This window comes from Protopterus annectens, chromosome 1.part1 (genome assembly GCF_019279795.1).
Source record: "Protopterus annectens isolate FY-2018-M chromosome 1.part1, PAN1.0, whole genome shotgun sequence".
Lineage (NCBI taxonomy): Eukaryota > Metazoa > Chordata > Ceratodontiformes > Protopteridae > Protopterus > Protopterus annectens.
The window spans coordinates 1,987,639,138-1,987,658,358 of record NC_056726.1 but is presented as its reverse complement, the minus strand read 5'-3'; the positions used below and the strand labels follow the sequence as shown (position 1 = coordinate 1,987,658,358).

The following is a 19,221-nucleotide window of genomic DNA, read 5'->3' as shown; positions in this document are numbered from 1 at the left end:
AAACAAGCTTACAGATTTGTGCAAGACTTGTGGGAAGTCAATAAAGCTGTCTTGCCTGTTTTCCCAATCGTACCAAACCCAGCTACGATTTTGAGCTGTATCCCACCTACAGCATGTTGTTTTATGGTTATAGATATGTCATCAGCTTTCTTCTCTATTCCAGTACATGTAGATAGTATTTGTTTACATTCACTTATAACGGCCAACAGTACACTAGGACCCGACTACCTCAAGGGTATGTAGAATCTCCAACCTTGTTTTCCAGAGAGATGCATAGACAACTGCAGGATTTACAATTACCGCCACGTTCAGTATTAGTTCAGTATGTAGATGATATTCTTCTTGCCTCACACGATACCCAGACTTGTATAGAAGACTCGCTTCTAGTTCTAAGATTTTTAGCCGAACGAGGTTTTAAGGTAAATAAATCCAAACTGCAGTTTGCTCAAGAAAAGGTACAATACCTGGGACATGTAATTTCCACAGGTTCACGTCAAATTCTTCCAAACAGAATCACCTCCATTCAGACTGCTCCCCGCCCTGTAACTTAAAGACAACTCAGGGGATTCCTTGGCTTAGCAGGTTATTGTAGACAGTGGGTGCCCAATTTTTCAGAAATTTCGGCTCCTCTGTTACAGCTCTTAAAAAAGGAGGTCACAGACCCTTTGCCTTGATCCCCTGAACATGAAACCGCCTTTCAGGCTATTAAAACGGCATTGATTAACCCACCTGCCCTGGGGATCCCAGATTACTCTAAACCCTTTGTTTTCTTCTGTTGTGAAAGAAATAAAACTGCCCTGGGCCTACTGGTGCAAGCACACACAGGAGGCTATCGACCTATAGCATACTACAGTACTCAGCTAGACTCTGTTGCTTCTGGCTACCCATCCTGTTTATGTGCAGTAGCAGCTGCTGCTGTTTTGATAGATATGGCAGCACCACTGACATTAGGGCATGACACTATATTAGCGGTACCTCATGCGGTACAAGCATTACTTTTAAAAACAAAGACTCAATATCTTTCTAATGCTCGCCTCACTAAATATGAGTTAAGTTTATTAAGTAATCCCGCTATTCAAATTATACGTTGACCACCACTAAGCCCTGCTTCATTAATTCCAACTAGTGACGAGGGCGAACCACATGACTGCGCACTGTTTTGTCTCCTAGATTAGATTTGCAAGATGTTCCATTGCTTAATCCTGATTTAGTTCTTTTTGTGGATGGATCCTGTTTATGAAATACTTTTGGCAAACTACAGGCTGCATGGTCAGTCTGCTCGCCATCTCAGGCTTTGCAAACTGGACAGTTACCGCCTGGACTTCCGCACAAGCCGCGGAATTAGTGGCACTTTCGCATGCATGTAAAATGGCCAAAGACAAATCTGTTACCATTTATACTGATTCACGTTATGCCCATGGTGTTGTTCATGATTATGGTACCCTATGGAAGGAAAGAGGGTTTTTGACATCCTCTGGGGCACCAATAAAAAATTACCTATATATCACCTCTTGCAGGACTTATTATTACCTTCCAAAATTGCTGTTGTCAAGTGTGCAGCTCACCAGTCTAATGACTCCCTAGTAGCTAAGGGAAATAATTTAGCTGACTAGGCTGCTCATTCGAATACTGTTCAGGGAAAATTTTTGCAGCCTATTTTACAAACACTTACTTTTGACACTACTGTATTGAAAGCTTTACAAACTGAAGCATCGGAATCAGAAAGAAAAACTTGGCTGGCCCACAATTGTTTTCAACGCTCCGATTCAATTTGGCAGCACCCGGATGGCAGATTAATTTTCCCCACATCCATGTTAAATTCTCTTATAAAAGCGTACCATTTGCCAGTTCATGTTGGGGTACAAGCATTGATTAAACAAATCCATACGGATTGGTTTGCCCCAGGATTTTCTGCTTCTGTGCAACATTTTTTGAGCACATGCTCCATTTGTTTACAGCATAACATTTCAAAGGGCACTCTGGCTCCAGCTCAACCTGTACCAAAACTAATGGGACCATTCTGTGCCTTACAATGGGAATTTATTGAACTTCCACCTTGTGCTTGTTTTAAATATGTTTTGACTATTGTTGATATTTTTTCGGGATGGTTAGAAGCCTGCCCATGTGCTAAGAATGATGCTATTTCGGTTGCAAAAAAGTTGTGTTATGAATTGATACCTCGTTTTGGTGTTCCTTGTCAAATATATTCTGACCGAGGGACACATTTTACTGCTAAGTTAGTTGATTCATTGTGTACAATGTTAGGCATTACTATGACATTTCATTGTCCATACAGACCACAGGCATTAGGTATTATTGAACGTATGAATCAGACCTTGAAAACCAGACTTGCTAAAATCACTTCAGAAACAGGCCTAACTTGGGTACAGGCCTTACCACTAGCTTTACTTTCTATGTGGTCACAACCGCATCCTACTAAGGGTCTTTCTCCACATGAAATACTCATGGGTCGCCCTTTGTGCATGCCCATGATACCACCACCACCTTTTTCTGACTATGATGTATTTGACAATGACGTTCCTTTGTATTGCAAATCTCTTGTTTTTTTCTTACAGTTTCACCACTGACAAGTAGCAGTTGCTCAACATCTTCCTGATCCTTTTTTAGCATCCGCTTTGCAACCAGGGGATTGGGTCTACGTTAAATCTTTCTCTAGAAAAACAGCACTCCAGCCACGCTGGAAGGGGCCCTTCCTGGTTCTTCTAACTATGTCATCTGCAGTGCGGCTGCAGGGATCTCCAACTTGGATCCACATTTCACACGTCAAAAAAGTTGTGCCATCTGAAGATCAACAGCCTTTACCCTTTTCATCTCCAGATTCTCCTCCTATTGCTACACGTACTCGCAGCAGAACTGTTCCAGTACCTGACAATGCCTAATATTTACCCTTTTGGAAAACTCCAAACTTCTGACACTACACAGACTCAACCACCATTTCCACACAAATACTGGACAATCGTTTTGGTGGTCATTCTTGTTGTATTATTATTTTTGCTGTGGCCATTTCTATTTCCTGCTCCATCAATGCATCACGCCAAATGAGCCATTTGGCACCCACCTTTCAACACCTATCAAACCATCAAATATGTTTATGCTTCTACATTCAATGTCTCTAACTGCTGGATATGCACTTCTATTCCCTCCATGCATGGGGGATTGTCATTGGCTGCGGCTCCACTAAGTATCATTGATACATGGACTAGTCTACTTGACAACACTGCTAACATTACATCCATTAAATCAATTGCATTATAACTTTCTCTCCGTCGCAATGGCACTCTGTGTTTCCGATGGAATTACTCAAGTCAACATCAATGGACTCGAAAAATGGGACAAAGTATCTGCAATACGACAATCGAATACCAGTGCAATTATACAGAAGGAAAACACTTAGCCTCGGGCTGTCGAGTTTCATTTGATGCCATTCAGCTGATATTGAGAAAAGCCTCATTATTTGGTTCTTGTTAAATCGTATTTCTGGCCATATTCCATGGCATAACTACGGGCAGTGACCACTCTTCAAATGTTACCACCTTGGTACAAGACTGTTGTTTTACATGCAGATGAAGGGCCTATAAATGGCTACCGGAGAACTGGTCTGGTAGCTGTTTCTTAGGTTATCTAGTTCCAGCCATTCGACATACATCTGCCTTACCCCAAGGGAAAATCCGGAATGTATGAGAGGTTAAAAAGCCTAGCAATCCGTTAGGCCAAATTGATGCATCATGGATTTATCATCATGACTTAGCTCATGCTGGCACTAAAGGACTGTCTCATATGGACTTGGGTGATGATGTCATATCATGGGCTGGTATAATTCCAGCATACGGAGCAGCAAAATCAATCTGGGAACTGAGAAAACTGTCTAAATTGCTTGAGGTATTAAGCAATGCCACATTTTCTGCCTTAGAACTAGTGACTGATGAACTGACTGCCATGAGAGCTGTAGTCCTCCAAAATCGTATGGCTCTCGATTTCACCCTGGTGGCGAAAGGCAGAACTTGTGCTTTAATCCAGGAGGAGTGCTGTACGTTTATTCCTGACAATCAGCACGAAACTGAAAGTCATCTCAAACTCATTCAGAGAGTCTCCGAACTCTCTAAGGCCAAGGAGGCCGATAACTCAACGTGGGCATAGCTAACTAACCTGTTTTCAGGTTGGGGAGGTGGACTTTTAAAGTTAATCTTATTAATTGCAGTATTAGCTCTTATTGCTTTTCTTGTTGTGTTTTTAATCAAAGCATTGATTTTGAAATTAATGTCTTTCAAGACTACTAAAAAGGTGCCAAAGTTTTATATGCCTACAGTTATGGATGATGAAATTAAAATATGTGACAATGCTGAAGGAACTAGTCACATGGTTATGTAAGACCTAGGGCAAATGTATGATAGACTAAATGATGATGCTTACACAGCATCAAATAGGGGATTGTAGAATGAATATGGATGGTCAAAGCATGTGTTCAAAGGAGATTGAGTATGTGAAGAATCTGTATGTGTTGATTTGAACTATGAACTATTAAGTAAACTGTGAATAGTGGAAAAGTACTGAAGAACAAGAGCCTGTCTGATGGCAGGAAATGTGCCTTATATGAAAGTGTATCTGATTTTCTTTCTCTGCCTAGAGATGTAGTAATGTGAACTGCTTCAAGCCTATGGGTAAACCACTGATTGGTTAATTGTCTTTTGTACTATTTTAATTGGTCTAGTTTATATTTTTGTACTGTCAGCAATATCACCAGCATATAAGCTTATACATTCCTTTGTTCAGGGAGTCTTCCTGGTACTTTCCAGTAGGCTCTCACACGTGTGTAATAAATACCACTGAAAGAGAGGAAGAAGTGTCTTGTCTTCATTTAAGGTAAAAATGCAAACACAACACTGGTTTCATCACTAAGATAATAATATCCTTTCCAGTTGCAATAGCTCAGCCTGCTCAGGCTGCTTATCTGGTGAATGAATCCAGATTTTTGCCCCATTGTTCAAATTTGTAGATCAAACCCTTTGTCTCCTCTCACAGCTTACGTAGTAGGAGCTGTAACTTTTGTTACAGTTCCCATATATATTGGCATAATAATCAAGTGAGCAAGTCTTTCTCCCTTTTGTATCAACAGATCAGAATCACTATTATTTAGCAGTACTACCTTAATTTCACCCTGGTAATCAGCATCAATTACACCTCTCATTATTTATTTTTTTCAGGACTAATCTGGAACAAGGAGCAATCCATCCAAAATGTTCTGGAGATATCTGAACCCCTATTCCGGTTTTAATTAATTGAATGTCTCTAGGTTTTAACCTTTACATGTGTAATGCATGTAAATCTAAGCCTACTGCTTCTGGGGTAGCCATTGCATCTGCAAGGGAACACTGTAGTACAGAATAATCAAATCAGTTGTTCTTATAGTGTTTATCTGCATGGCTCTCTTACATGGATAAGTGAACAGATACCCTGAATAAGTGTCTACTGCTTTACATACATACTGACATCTTTTGCTAAAAGGTAATGGTCCTATGTAATCAAGTTGCCAAATATGTGCAGGTAACTTGCCCCCACCTAAATGTCCTTGCACAATATGTGGCATTGGTCTACATTGTATGTGCTGGCATATAGGGCATTGTGATATAACAGCTTTAATTACATCAATAGAAATCGAAAGTCCCCTCGTTTGTGCCCACCTGTAAGTGTTTTTTTTCTCCCAAATGTCCACATTTCTGATGAGCCCATTTCACCATGCCAAACTGCTCTGTCGCATTTTGGTCATTTTCTTTCTCAATATCTGCCACAGCAAATTTTAGTATGCTTGTCTATAACAGAATTAAACCAACATTCTAAAAAGTCAGTTGCACAATGGGCATATATGTGATATACAGTAACAACACTTTGGAATAACATTTTCCACATATGCTGCCATACTTCCTTTCCCTAGACTTTCTTTGAATGTATATTACACTTTTTTTTTTGCCAGGTAGGTAACCAAGTAGCAAAACCATTTTCCACTGACCAAGAATTAGTTTAAACGTGACATGTTTCTAGTGTCTCTTGCCTCAAAGCCTGAAAACTGCATAAAGCTCAGCATGCTGACAACTCTTACCATCACCTGTAGTAATTAATCATTTCTTAGTAGTAGGATTATAAGATACAGCTTTCCAGCACCTCTTATTTCCTACATATTTAGCTGATACATCTGTAAAGCAAGCATGTTGTCACTGCTCTAATGATAGCTGGGCAAAAGGCTGCCCCCATTTAACAGGAGAATCAATTACTGAAATTGTTTCATTTAGCAATTGTGATTATAATTCATCAGGCACAGATATTTGAGGTATCTTTTCACGTAACATAGCCACCCCTCCTATGCCTACCTTAGCTTGATCTTGAATGTACCATTTCCATTTTATTATACTAGCTTCCTGGGTACTTACGTATTATCGCAACCAGATTTTTGCGATAATACTGGTTGCTTCACGATGTTTAAATTTAACCATAAATGCCATGAAGATGTCAAGCAATGTGTTTTCTTTCATGTTTTACCTCCTGTTTCTGTCTGCTGAAGTACACAAAGCTTTGTGCATTAAATTGCTTTCCTTACACTGGGAATATGTAAGATATCCAGCACTCTGTATTATCACCACAAGGCGTTCGCGATAATGCCGGTTGCTTCATGATGTCTACATGTATTCTGTTAATGCTGTGAAGATGTCAATGTGTTTTCTTTCACAGTGAAGATTTTTATTAATAACCCCGCCTAAAACAAAGGAAAAACGTAGTGGCGCTGTTTATGTATGCACTTTTCTGACATCATGTTATGTAGCTGGCAGTAAAGTGCACAGAGGCTTCAGTTGTCAGGGCTACTCTCTTACTGACTGCAATTACTCTCACCAAATAATGATTCACTTCACTTTTCTTCAACAAGTAAGAACATTGCAATGTTTCTGTTTTTATGTAACTGTGCCCATGGCTTGCTATATTAGTGTACCCAACAGCTTACACTCACTACTGCAGAACATATCAACTCGTTCCGCTGTTACATAATGAATTATACTGCCCTAGAAATCTGAGACAGTTGAAGCGTGCATGTGTAATGCACACAAAACAGGAAGAAGACTAAAATGATTGTTTCTCTCTTCCTGAATGTTTTCCAAATTTACTTTTCATCAGTAAGGACTTCAAATAACAGCTTGCGGTGTTTCCCCCACTCGTTTTCATGCTAGCATGTTATTATCGCAACCGCGAAAATCTGGTTGCGATAATACGTAAGTACCGCTTCCTGTACAAGTCCTATTCAGTTCATCTTAGGTGAACTCATCACCCATTGCATAATAGGAATCTCAGGTCTTAAAAGTAAAGCATATCCTACGGTTATTTGTTCGGTACCTGCAAGAGCCAATAACAAGCTGGCAGTTGTTTTTCAAAAGGAGTATACCTACTCCCTGCTTTGGGTAACTTTCTAGTCCAGAATCCTAAAGGTACTCATTTTGCACCCTGTTTCTGCCATAAACTCCAGTTAGCATAATGGTCATTTATTGATACATGAAATTGTACCTCTCCCTTCTGCAGAGGTCATAAATCAAGGGCCTGTCATATTGCTTGTTTAGCCCTTTCAAAGTGTTGCTGTTCATCCTCTCAATTAAATTCATACTTCACTCTGGTTACTTTATACAAAGGAGAAAGTATTCAACTTAATTGCAGAATATATTGTCTCCAGAACCTAAATAAACCAATAAACTGATGTGCCTCCTTTTTGTCTTTTTCTGAGTCCCTTGCAAATACTCCTTTTTCTATTTGCCTATTTTTTAGCAATTCTGTAAACAGAAAATAGTTAAATATCTATCATAGGTTCATAGGTTTATACTAGGCTATCTGCCCTAAGGCATTTATAAGCCTAACCCAAAGTTTTGTGGCTTACGCCACCCCTTATATGAAAAAATACTGTACCCATTAGTTTGCCTCTGTCCAGCAGTGACACAGAGATGATTCTCGGGGTAAACCTACGATCTCCCATCCACAGGTCAAGATTTCTCTTGAACAGAGCCAGCGAGGTGCTCTGCCTCACATGGACCGGGATTTTATTCCACAGCATAGGGAGTCTCTGAGTGATAAATCTATCCCTCCAGCACGTCCTATTTATATCCGTGCTAAGGTTTAAGTCGCTTGCTCTAGTGGTTTTGTTGGATTTGGATTTTTTGAGGTGGAGCATGTCCATTAATTCCGGGTTGGACATGGCCTTGTATGTCAGGCACATGTCACCTCTGAGCAGACGGTATGCGACTGAATAGCGCTGGAGTTTCTTCAATCTGGCAGCATATGACAGATTTTGGAGTCCCTTTATGCTTTTGGTGAGGAACTTTTGGGGTCTCTCCAATTGCTGCAGATGTCGGGTGAGATACATCCCGAAAGGGGCATTGTACTTGATCATTGGTCTGATAAGTGAAGAGTACAGGGGAACAATGACCTCACTAGATCTGGATGTGAATCCCTTCATGATCAGGTAGGCAATGCAGAAGGTCTTTCTAACCACTTTAGCAACGTGAGTGTCAAAAGAAAGGCCACTGTCAACCTGGGTCCCCAGGTCCCTGATAACCTCTTCTGTGCTTAGTGGATTGCCACCTATATGGTAGCTTGGGGTTACCTTGTTTTTCCCGAAGGGTTTGACTATACATTTTTTGGCGTTTAACTTCAGGCCATGGCTCTGGCACCAGCTATCTGTTTCCGTGAGTCCCTTCTGAAGGATATCCGTGTCCGATGCACTTTCCACTATGGCCCAGTTTGCAGTCGTCTGCAAACTTTGTCAGCCAAAGTCCTCCCATGTTGGCCTGTACTTCTGAGAAGTAGATGCCGAACAATAGGGGGCCAAGGACCGAGCCCTGTGGGACACCACTTGTGACCGGCTTGGAGTCTGACATAGCGCCAGCAACTCTAACCCTGTGGGTTCTGTCCTTAAGCCAGTTTGCAACCCATCTTGTGACATATGGGTTTACATTTAAGCTGGTAAGTTTTTCTACAATCACCGAGTGGGGTATTGTGTTGAAAGCCTTTGCAAGGACAAGGTAGGCTGTATGGACTGCCTTTCCCTCATCAATGGCCTTGGTGACTGTTTCGAAGAAGTCGACCAAGTTCAAAAGGCATGATCTGCCCTTGACGAAGCCAAACTGGGTCGGGTCCAATGTCTGCAAGTCCCCTATATCTTTGTTTATGAGCTCCATTATGATCCTCTCCATAGCTTTGCAGACTAGACTTGTTAAGCATATGGGGCGTAATTACCAGGGTCCGTAGAGGCACCGCCTTTGTGGAGTGGGACCACAGTTGCCGTCGCCACTCCTTGGGCACGTATCCTGTGGTAAGGCTGAGATTAAACAGCTGCCTTATGTGCGGGTTTAATTCCTCATTTAGCTCGTGTAGCACACAGCCGGGGACACCATCCGGTCCCATTGATGCTGTGTTTTTAGCTTTAGAGAGAGCAGCTTTCACCTGCGCATTTGAGATGTCTGGGAGGCTACACTCCGCTGGGATAGTTATCTCTCCTTTAGGGGAGATGGGGTGAAGTTTGCACTGAACCTGTCTGCCAGTATGTTGGCAATGTCTGTGGGTTCAGTGATTTTTGTATCATTTTGGACTAATTCTGAGCATATTTGGGAGTTTCCACCCAGGTTCCTAACATAGCTGAAAAAGGCCTTATGATTGTCCTTTGAATCCATGGCAATTTTTCTCTCAAAACTGGCCTTAGTTGATTTTATGAGTGCTCGTATTTTTTTACTAATAATGATAAGGGGTAACTTCCCTTTTATGGATTTTGTTCTATCATGTGAAAATGCCTTCTTACAAGATAAGCTAAGTAAAAATGATACTGAAACAAAGTGCTTGTTTCAGTGCAGTCATCTCTACTTGTTATAAAATAATTGCATTTCCTGGCATTTTTTCAAGTGTTGCATATTTAAGGTACCAAGAGAAAAAATCTTAATGCTTCTTCATTGTCAGAAACTGTAATACTAAAATACTCATTTACCACTACAAAAATGTTATCTTACAAAGCTAGTGAACATTATTACATGTATGCATACATAGTAAATGGTTACTGTTTGCCAAGCACATGTATTGCTTAAAGGATGGAAATCAGGCAAAACCACATATTACTAAGAAAATCCGATAAAGTGCTAATAAGTTATTTATGCAATAGCAAAAATGAATCATGAACTTGGCTTACAGTATCGAACTACTGGTTCCCCAATACTGAGTTTTCATTTTTGTGAGTCAAAGCATTCAGTTTAAGTTTCAAACAGTAAAAATAAATGCACAAAAAGGTGTAATTCAAATTTCCTCTTTAGCAGCAAATATGGCGGTGCCTTAGTTCCTGTAACTACACTGAATGAAGTAATGAAACTGATCATATCACCCATTAGATATCAAGCTAATAACGTTTTTAGTAGCAAATTGATTTTTTTTGGCACACATCACTACAAATGTTTAAAAATATCTTCAATGTCATGCTCTTCCTATTCAAGCATCCTGTCAGAACTATAATATTAAAATACTCTAATAACTTTGTAGGTAACTCTAATGACATATCCATACCAAGTACAGAGCTGTTACACTTTGAACTGCTAGCTGCTGTAATTTTTAACGCTTTAAATCCTAACATATTCCTTTGTTAGTATGGAGCTATATGAAGCTGTTACACTTGTTAAATCCCCAAAAAACTGTATTCATGCAACTTAACTGTTAGTTCTGGTATACCATACACAACATAAATGTGTATTGTCACTCTTTTTTTTCTAACTGGCCACACCCAATATGTCTTTCTGAGTACTTTAGCTGTGTCAGCTGAACTGGAATTTATTTCATCTTTAACCCATAAATCTGCATATTTCTGTCATAACCAATTTTTTTTTTAATTTTGTACATTTGCGCAAACTTCATTCAAATCTTTACAAGTGTCATCTGTGTTCACTACTGTACATTTTGTAGCATCCATTTATATAGCAACATCAGCTCTAGGCAAAATGTCTAAAACAGTTTGCATATACTTTCTAACCCATATGTCATGTTTCTTTAACAGTGGCATGTGTTTTTTATTAAGCTCTGATAATTTCTTATCTCTGTTAAAAACATTCTACTGCAAGCAGTAGGGCTGAAACATGCCAGCTGTCTACAATCTGTAAATTTAAGCATGATTTAACACAGTTTTAAACAAAAGCAAGGATATCTGTCTCTGTAGTTCAATTGAAGGTTTATACTTTTGTACATACTGATCAAAACAATGAATGCATTTACACTTATAAACTTTCTCTTAAACATTTCAAACCCTGCTCGCTGTGCCAAGAAAATGTATTGCCTAAACACAGTTTTTTAACAGGACAAAAATAATCAAGACAAATCATTTTCACTACAATGAACAAAGCTTTATTAGACAATACTCTCTTACACTTCTGTTCCAGGCAATCATTAATAGTAATATCAAGCCAGTTATACTTCTAAGTCAGACAAACATTAATATTAATATCAAACCAGCTATACTGCTATGTCAGACAAGTATTAACATTAAAAAGAGTAAAAGGGATCAAAGAACTGTGTTCCAGTTATCTCCAAAATGTTACTATGACCAATAGTGACATAGAAACTTGTAGCAGGCTTTGGAAAACTATTATCACAACAAAGAAAACTATTACCAATTCATATAAAATGATAAATGAAATCAAATACCAGAAGGACCTCCTCTTCTCTAACTACTGGAGAAAAATTAAACCATCCATAGATGATCAGCAAATAAGCCAGGCAATCAATCTAACACTGAAGATTTTACCCCTCAAAAAGTTAGCATACACTCAGCTCATGATCAATAATAATGCTTATTTTACACCTGCAATCCTACACAGATTTAACACATCAAAATCACCTTTCTGTCCACACTGTAAGGACCAGATAGCTGACTTAATCCATGTATTTTGGAGGTGTAAATGTGTCTATAAACTCTGGAACTCTCTCAAGGTACAATTACAAAAAACGGGTTATCAAACATCAACATTAACTTGGGAATTCACTCTGTTACACATTCTCCCACCCAACATCCCAAGAAAACAAGCAAATACACTTTTAACAATTTTCCTACTAATGAAACTGTATATAGCTTTTAAATGGCTAGATACGATAAATATCTCTTGGGAGGGTTTTAAATAAGTAGCTATACAACACCTTTTAGCTCATAAAATAGTAATAGATAAAAGAAACAAAAACATGAAATCCAGAGAAATTTGGGAACAAACCTTTAATATCATATTAGCATAATTCATCACACAGCAACTTAGAAATACACTATAATGGAACCAAAGAACACACACAAGTTCAGATATTAAATAATAACTTGGATATTACGAATGTATATACTGTCTATATAACTGTGGAATTAACAATGAAAGCATCTATGTACATAGTGTAAATAGATATGTTGTACGACCTATATCCTGTATAACATGTGTATATGTGTGTATGTATGGGTATGTATATGTATATATATATATATATATATATATATATATATATATATATATATATATATATATATATATATATATATATATATATATATGTGTATGTATGTATATGTATGTATGTATGTGTATATATGTATATATATGCACACGGTCATGTTGTAAGATGTTTTTTATTTGTGACATTTATTAATGTAAAAATAAAAATAAAAATTATTGAAAAAAAAAAAAAAAAAAAGAGTAAAAGGGAAAGAAAAAAGTTAATACATCACCAGTAATGTAAGAGACTTCATCCTAGCCCACACTTTGACCGGGAAGTCCCACTGCAGTCAGGTAGGACACTATCGGGAACGTCCAGGACAGTGGGTCCACTCCACAGATGAGGCTTCAACCAACCGACAGGGAGTCCTGGTTTTTATACCCTAGCTGTTTACCAGTCTTCCTGGGAACTTAACCTTTAGGGATCAACAAAGACTTTCCAGAACAGACCAGAGATGTTGGCCACCCATTCCAGAATGTTCAGTCAAGCCTGGCAACCCCTAAGACTTTGTAATTTCCCTTGAGAAAAATATAAAAGAATGTAACTAACAAGTACCTTATCAGACTTCTAAAAATGTGAAAGAATGTAATAAACAAGTGTCTTTTAGTCATGTAGACTAATAAACAAGTGTCTTATCAAACTGCTAGAAATTTAAACGAATGTAATAAACAAGTGTCTTTTAGTCACATAGACTAGATGATAAACAAGTTTTAAAATAATTCTATTTAATAGAAAATAACTAAATTAACCCTTTCACTCAGTTCTCTATATTGAGGCAGAAGTCAATCTCTCATTCACTCAAAGTAAAAGTCTTTCGTATCACATTTGTATCATAGGGTTGCAGTCAAGGGAAGAGAGAGTTGAAGATAACTTTGCACCATTGGCATTGATATAGAGCTGAAAGAGATTAATTCTGGTTTTGCTTTGAGAGCTGGGAATAAAATGGAGAAAGCAATGATCACTAAATGAGGATGAGTAAATTGCGATGTTGGAGATGGTGTTTGGGCTACTAGAGATGATGACAAACGACTTCAGTGAGGAAGTACTTTTTGGTCAAAAGGTTGGGTCTGGTAGGTTGCTTGGACAGTTGTGTCAGTTGTTCAGTGTGGTAGTCTAAGATTTCTAAATTAATGGGCTTTAACATGTAGATATTAAAGTAAGCATATATACAAGTCATAACTGACTCTGCTATCATATGTCTGTATTGCAACTGTTTCATCAGTGTGAGTTTCATTGCTGAGTAATCTGTTGTGCAAGCTGGTAGTACTTTTTCAGGGTTTCCCCCTTTTCTTCACTGCTGTGCAACCAAAGAGTTGGTATATATAAGTTTGGGGGTGTGGGGGATGCAGGGGGGCTTGTCCCCCTGCAAAAAAGATTTTTTTTTAACAGTTTTTCGGCTCACCATGTAAGCTGAAAGATAGTGCTTCGCATTCTCATAGGCAAACCATTAAAATCACATGTAATAATTATATTTTTCTTGTTGCTGTGTTAGATAGTAATAATAATAATAGCAGTGATACCAACAATACATTTTATAAATGAAGGCTTTGCATTCTTACATACCTTCAAATTTGCTTTCCTTTCTTTCTCTAGGTCATCTGGTTGAAATATTAGGACTGCTGCCAATGCCTGACATCAAAGTTTAAACCAGTAAGCAGAAACAGTGCTAGTGTAGATCCTGGCTTGAAGACTAGCAGCCAAAAGACTGCTTACAAATAATATAGTTTTCACGGCATTCTGCATGGGACTTTTTTTATAATAAAAGTAATGATTAAGGTCTTAAATGTGTGAGCACCACAGACAAATAAGTATTGGGGGGGTGGGGGCAGGCACGTTTTCCTAGCCTATATCATAATGCCATGTGATGTACCAGCTGGTGGACTGCATGCCTCTAAGCAAGAAAAATGGACAATATTGCCAAGCTGACGATAGGTGACATGAAAATCTCATCAGTTATCTACAGAAGTAACTCCATGCCAAAAAAGTCACATCTTGCTATCACCAATTAAAGAATGCACATTTTGTTGAAAATAAGTAAGCTGTCTTTTTCTTTACAGAATTATTTAACTTATTTCACTGCAGTGTCACTAGATGAAAAAATGCACACCTTGTATGTATAAAATAAATTCATTTTAATAAACTGCATATGTTTTCAATAAATGACATTTTATGCATACCTGGTATCTCAGGAGGATTTATCTTCTTAAGCTCCACTGCTTCATGTACTGATCGAAATAAGGATATCAGCTCTTTAACAGCCTCTTCTACACGATGACTTTTGTGATCTAAAATATAGGCTATCTGTCTACTGTGTACCTGTTGAAATAAAAAGAGATCTGTAGTAGCAGATGTATGACTTGTAAATTACAGCTGTCAAACAGAAGTAAATGGAATGACTGCTTTTTGTATACAAAATCAAGGACAGCACAGTTCTGTAAACAAATTTACAGTAACAGTAGAAGTTTGAATAATCACTGATGCAGTAGTATAAGCTGTATGGGTTATATCCTGCTAAGGATAAAGCAGGTGACCAGCTTACAAAGTTTCAGGACACCTTCCACATTCCCAGTTAGTCACCTTGAGCAGATTTCATATAAAAAAGAAGTTATGCACTCACCATAACATTCCATCAGCATTATCCATTTTCATTCTTCCTCAACATGTGGGATTGGATCCGATCCTCAGATCCGACTCGACCACTTTTTACAGCTCATAGATACTACAAAGTCTCAAGCTTCTCCCTTACCCATAATGCTGTAGTCCCCCTCCATACCACAGATCTTGTTTTCTGCAATTTATTGTTAAATAACAATACAAGAAATAATGGGTATATGAGAAACCGCTACCTGGAGCTCAAACAACAGGTACTTTGGTTCCCATAGTACCTTCTCATTCTTCCAGAAGTCATTAATAAAAGGTAGGAGTATGGAGAGAAGGATGTTGAGAAAGAATGAAAATGGACAACACAAATGGAACATTATGGCGAGTACATAACTTTTTTATCTGATGTTGTCAATTTTCATTTGTTCCTCAACATGTGGGACACAGTCCACAGCTACCTGAATTCTGGGTGGTCTCTAAGAAAGGATATTCCTGAGTACTGCTGAGCCAAAGGATGCTCTTCCCCTTGAGACCAGATCAACTTTGTAATGAGTAATAAAAGTATGAGGATTAGCCCAAGTATCTGCAGTGCCAATATCGTCCACTGATGATCTGGATATAAATACTGAAGAGTTTGCCATGGATCTGGTTGAATGAGCCATTAAGGTTCTTGGCAAAGACAAACCCAATTTGTTGTCGACAAAAGAAATGCAATCAGTTAGCCACTTAGCTAAAGTTACTTTGGTAACTGACTTTCCCAGTCTTGATTCTTAAAGAGAGAGAAATAATTGATCTGATTTTCTGAATTTGTCAGTTCTATGCAGATAGAAACGTAATTGCCTGTGAATGTCCCACAAGTATAAAACGTATTCCCCTTTGTTCAATAAATTTGGAAAGAACTGGCAGATTCAGAGACTGATAAAGTTAGATCTGGACTGGTTCGTAAGGACACCCTGCCTTTATGAAAAAATAAATAAGGAGGTTTAGAAGATAAAGTGTGAAGTTCTGAAACTCTCCTAGCCGATGTTATGGCTACCAACAGTATAGTTTTCAAAGTTGCAAACTTTAATTCACAACTTGCAGCTTGCTCAAATGCTGATAGAGTCAGAGAGTCAGAGGGGTCTCAGTAAAAAGGTTCCTTTTATAAATGTCTTACTAAGTCGTGAGGAAGCTAAGGAAGAATTGTCAACTCCTATATGAAAATTAGAAATGGCAGCTAATTCTACTTTAACCATTGAGGAACTAGCCCCTTTATTAAAAATAGCAGCCAAAAATTCAAGAACTTTGGATGTTGTCACTGAAAAGGGGCCAATGTCTTCCTGCTGTGTCCAAAATACAAATATGTTCCATTTACTTTTACAAAACTTAATAGTGGAAGCTTTGTGGGAAGACAAAAGAATGTGATGGACAGGGGAGGAGAGCCTGGGATGTCTAATTATGAATGGAATTGGAGAAACCATGCGGTCAACTTTAGGCCCAAAATGTCCAGCTCAATCATGACTAGCGGTTGAGACAGAAGGTCTGGAATTTAATCCAGGATCAAAGGAGGGTGAAACAGATGAGGACAAAGGAAGGGGAACCAAATCTGACAAGGCCAGTAAGAGACAATGAGGACTACTGTGCTCTTCAAAAGAGATGCCTTCTGAAGAAACTTGGGGATTAGATGAATTGGTGAGTAAACAAAGAAGAGACCAGGGGGCCAATCATGGAAGAAGGCATCTCTCGGTGACTTCCCTGGGGGGAGGATCAGGGCAAAAAACCTGCTGCACTTGTTGCTAAGGGGATTTGTAGCATCTCTGCAATTTACTTGCTGAGAGATCACTAGTAAGGCAATAGGATGGACTTACTCAATTTTTCTGCTATCACATTGGATTTCCCTGGAATGTGCTTTGCTATCAGAAATTGATTGGATGAGATCATCCACTTTCTCACACTCAGAGCTTCCCGACATAAGGGGTAAGATCTGGTGCCTCCTTGTTTGTTGCTGTACCAGAGTACTTAGACACTGTCCATCTGAAGTGCAATAGTCCCTGAAGGGACACAGTCCTGGAAGGTCTACAATGTTAGGAGAACTGCACTCATTTTTAGTACACTATGTGTGCTGGCCTTTTGTGGGGACCAGGTGCCTTGGACTATCTTTCCAAAGAAGTGCGCCCACCCACACTGGGATGTGTCCGTGGTCACAATGGCCTTAGGATGTGGGAGCATGAAAGGGAGGCCCTGTAAAATCTGTTCTGACCAAATCCACCACTTGAGATACCTTTTGTATGCCTGAGTTATTTTGATCTGGGTTGACAAAGGCTGGTACAGGATGGACCACTGAGCTGGCAGGGTCCATTGAAGAATTCTCATATGGCATCTTGCCAAAGGAAAAAGAAGTTATGTATGTACCATAACGTTCCATCTGAGTTGTTGCTTTTTCATTGGTTGTCAAGCTGTGGGTTCGGACCCAATATATCCAACTCAGCTATATATTATAGCTCTAGGATCCGAAAAATCTGAGCTCCTCCCCTATCCATAATACCCTGCTCTCCCTTCGTCCCTCAGATCAAGTTGCTGTTGACAAGATAACTATATTCATATACAAGGAAAAAACTATGTCTCTGAATAGAAAAGAACACAAGTACTTCAGGAGCTCAAAATGGATACAGGAGTGACCAAAACAACATCCGTCAGGTCTCCAGAAAAGTAGAATTTGGAAGGGGGATAGATGGAGGGAAGGTTGAAGACAAATGAAAAAGCAACAGCTCAGATGGAATGGTATGATAAGTACATAACTTCCTTATCTGAAGTTGTTGGTTTTCATTTGATCTTTACCTGTGGGACAGAAGCCTCAGCTACATAACTCTTGGCAGGCCCTTATGGGAGGATATTCTAGAGCACAGCAAAACCAAAAGAGGCCCTGTTTCTGGATATAATGTCCAATTTGTAATGAGATATGAAAGTATGTGAATTTGACCAAGTAGCTGCAGAGCAAATATCATCAATACGAACTCTAGACGAGAAAGCAGCGGAAGTGGATACTGACCTTGTGGAATGAACTTTGATGATTAGAGGTAATAGTATTCCTCTAACAGAGTAAACCAGTGAAATGCAGCTTGCAGTCTGATTTGCCAGACTAATTTTAGAAACTGATCTCCCAAATTTAGTCTTCGAATATGAAATAAAAACCTGGTCAGACTTTCTGAAATGTTTAGTCTTATCCAAATAAAAACGTAATTCCTAATGCACATCTAGCATATAGAGTTTGCATTCTCCTTTGTTTTGGAAATTGGCAAAGAAAACTGGAAGATTGCCATCCTGGTCAAGATTAGCCTCAGAAGCAACCTTGGGCAGGAAAGAAGGGTTGGTATGCAACGTCACTTTATCTTTGTGAAAGACCAAAATAGGGTGGCTTAATAGATAATGCTTGAAGTTCAGTCACTCTTTTAGCTGAAGTGATAGCTACTAAGAAAGCAATTTTCCATGACAAAAGTTTCAAATTAACCTTTGCTGCTGGTTCAAGGGGAGGTGCAGCCAATGCTTGCAAGAATATGGCAAGGTCCCATGGAGGACTGGGATCATTAATGGAAGGACAAAGAAGAAAGGTGCCCTTAAGGAAAGTTTTGCACAACTTGGACGAGGCCAAAGGTAATGAATGTTCTCCAACATGAAAGCATGACATAGCTGCCAGTTGCACCTTCACAGTACAAAAACTAGCTCCGTTATAAAAAAATGGACATTAAAAAAATCTAAAACTGCAGGAAAGGGAGCCCTTAAAAGGATCCAGGTGGTTTTGGTGAGTCCAAATGGAAAATCTCTCCCACCTGCTGTTATATACTTTCCTAGTGGAAGCTTTATGTACTGCCATTAAAGCTTCTTTAACTGGGGATGAAAGCCCGGTATTTCTAGTCATCAATGGAATTGGCGCATCCAAGAGGTCAATTTCAGGCCGATAGATCCAGATGAAGACGTCCTGAAGAATAGTAGAGAAGGTTCAGAATGGGATCCAGAGTCCATGATGGACATACTAGCTGAGCCCAAAGGAAGAGAAACCACACTTGTCGAGGCCAAAAGGGAGTAATGAGGATTACTTTA

The 19,221-nt window shown here is 39.0% G+C and overlaps 1 protein-coding gene across 1 annotated transcript in view; it reads right to left on the bottom strand.

The window, feature by feature from the left end:
• LOC122816787 (dynein axonemal heavy chain 8-like) overlaps positions 1 to 19,221 on the bottom strand; it is a 9,517,065-nt gene that overhangs the window by 6,600,239 nt on the left and 2,897,605 nt on the right. The window contains 1 exon segment of the mRNA XM_044089814.1: positions 14,721 to 14,859. Coding sequence (XP_043945749.1) covers positions 14,721 to 14,859 — 139 coding nt within the window.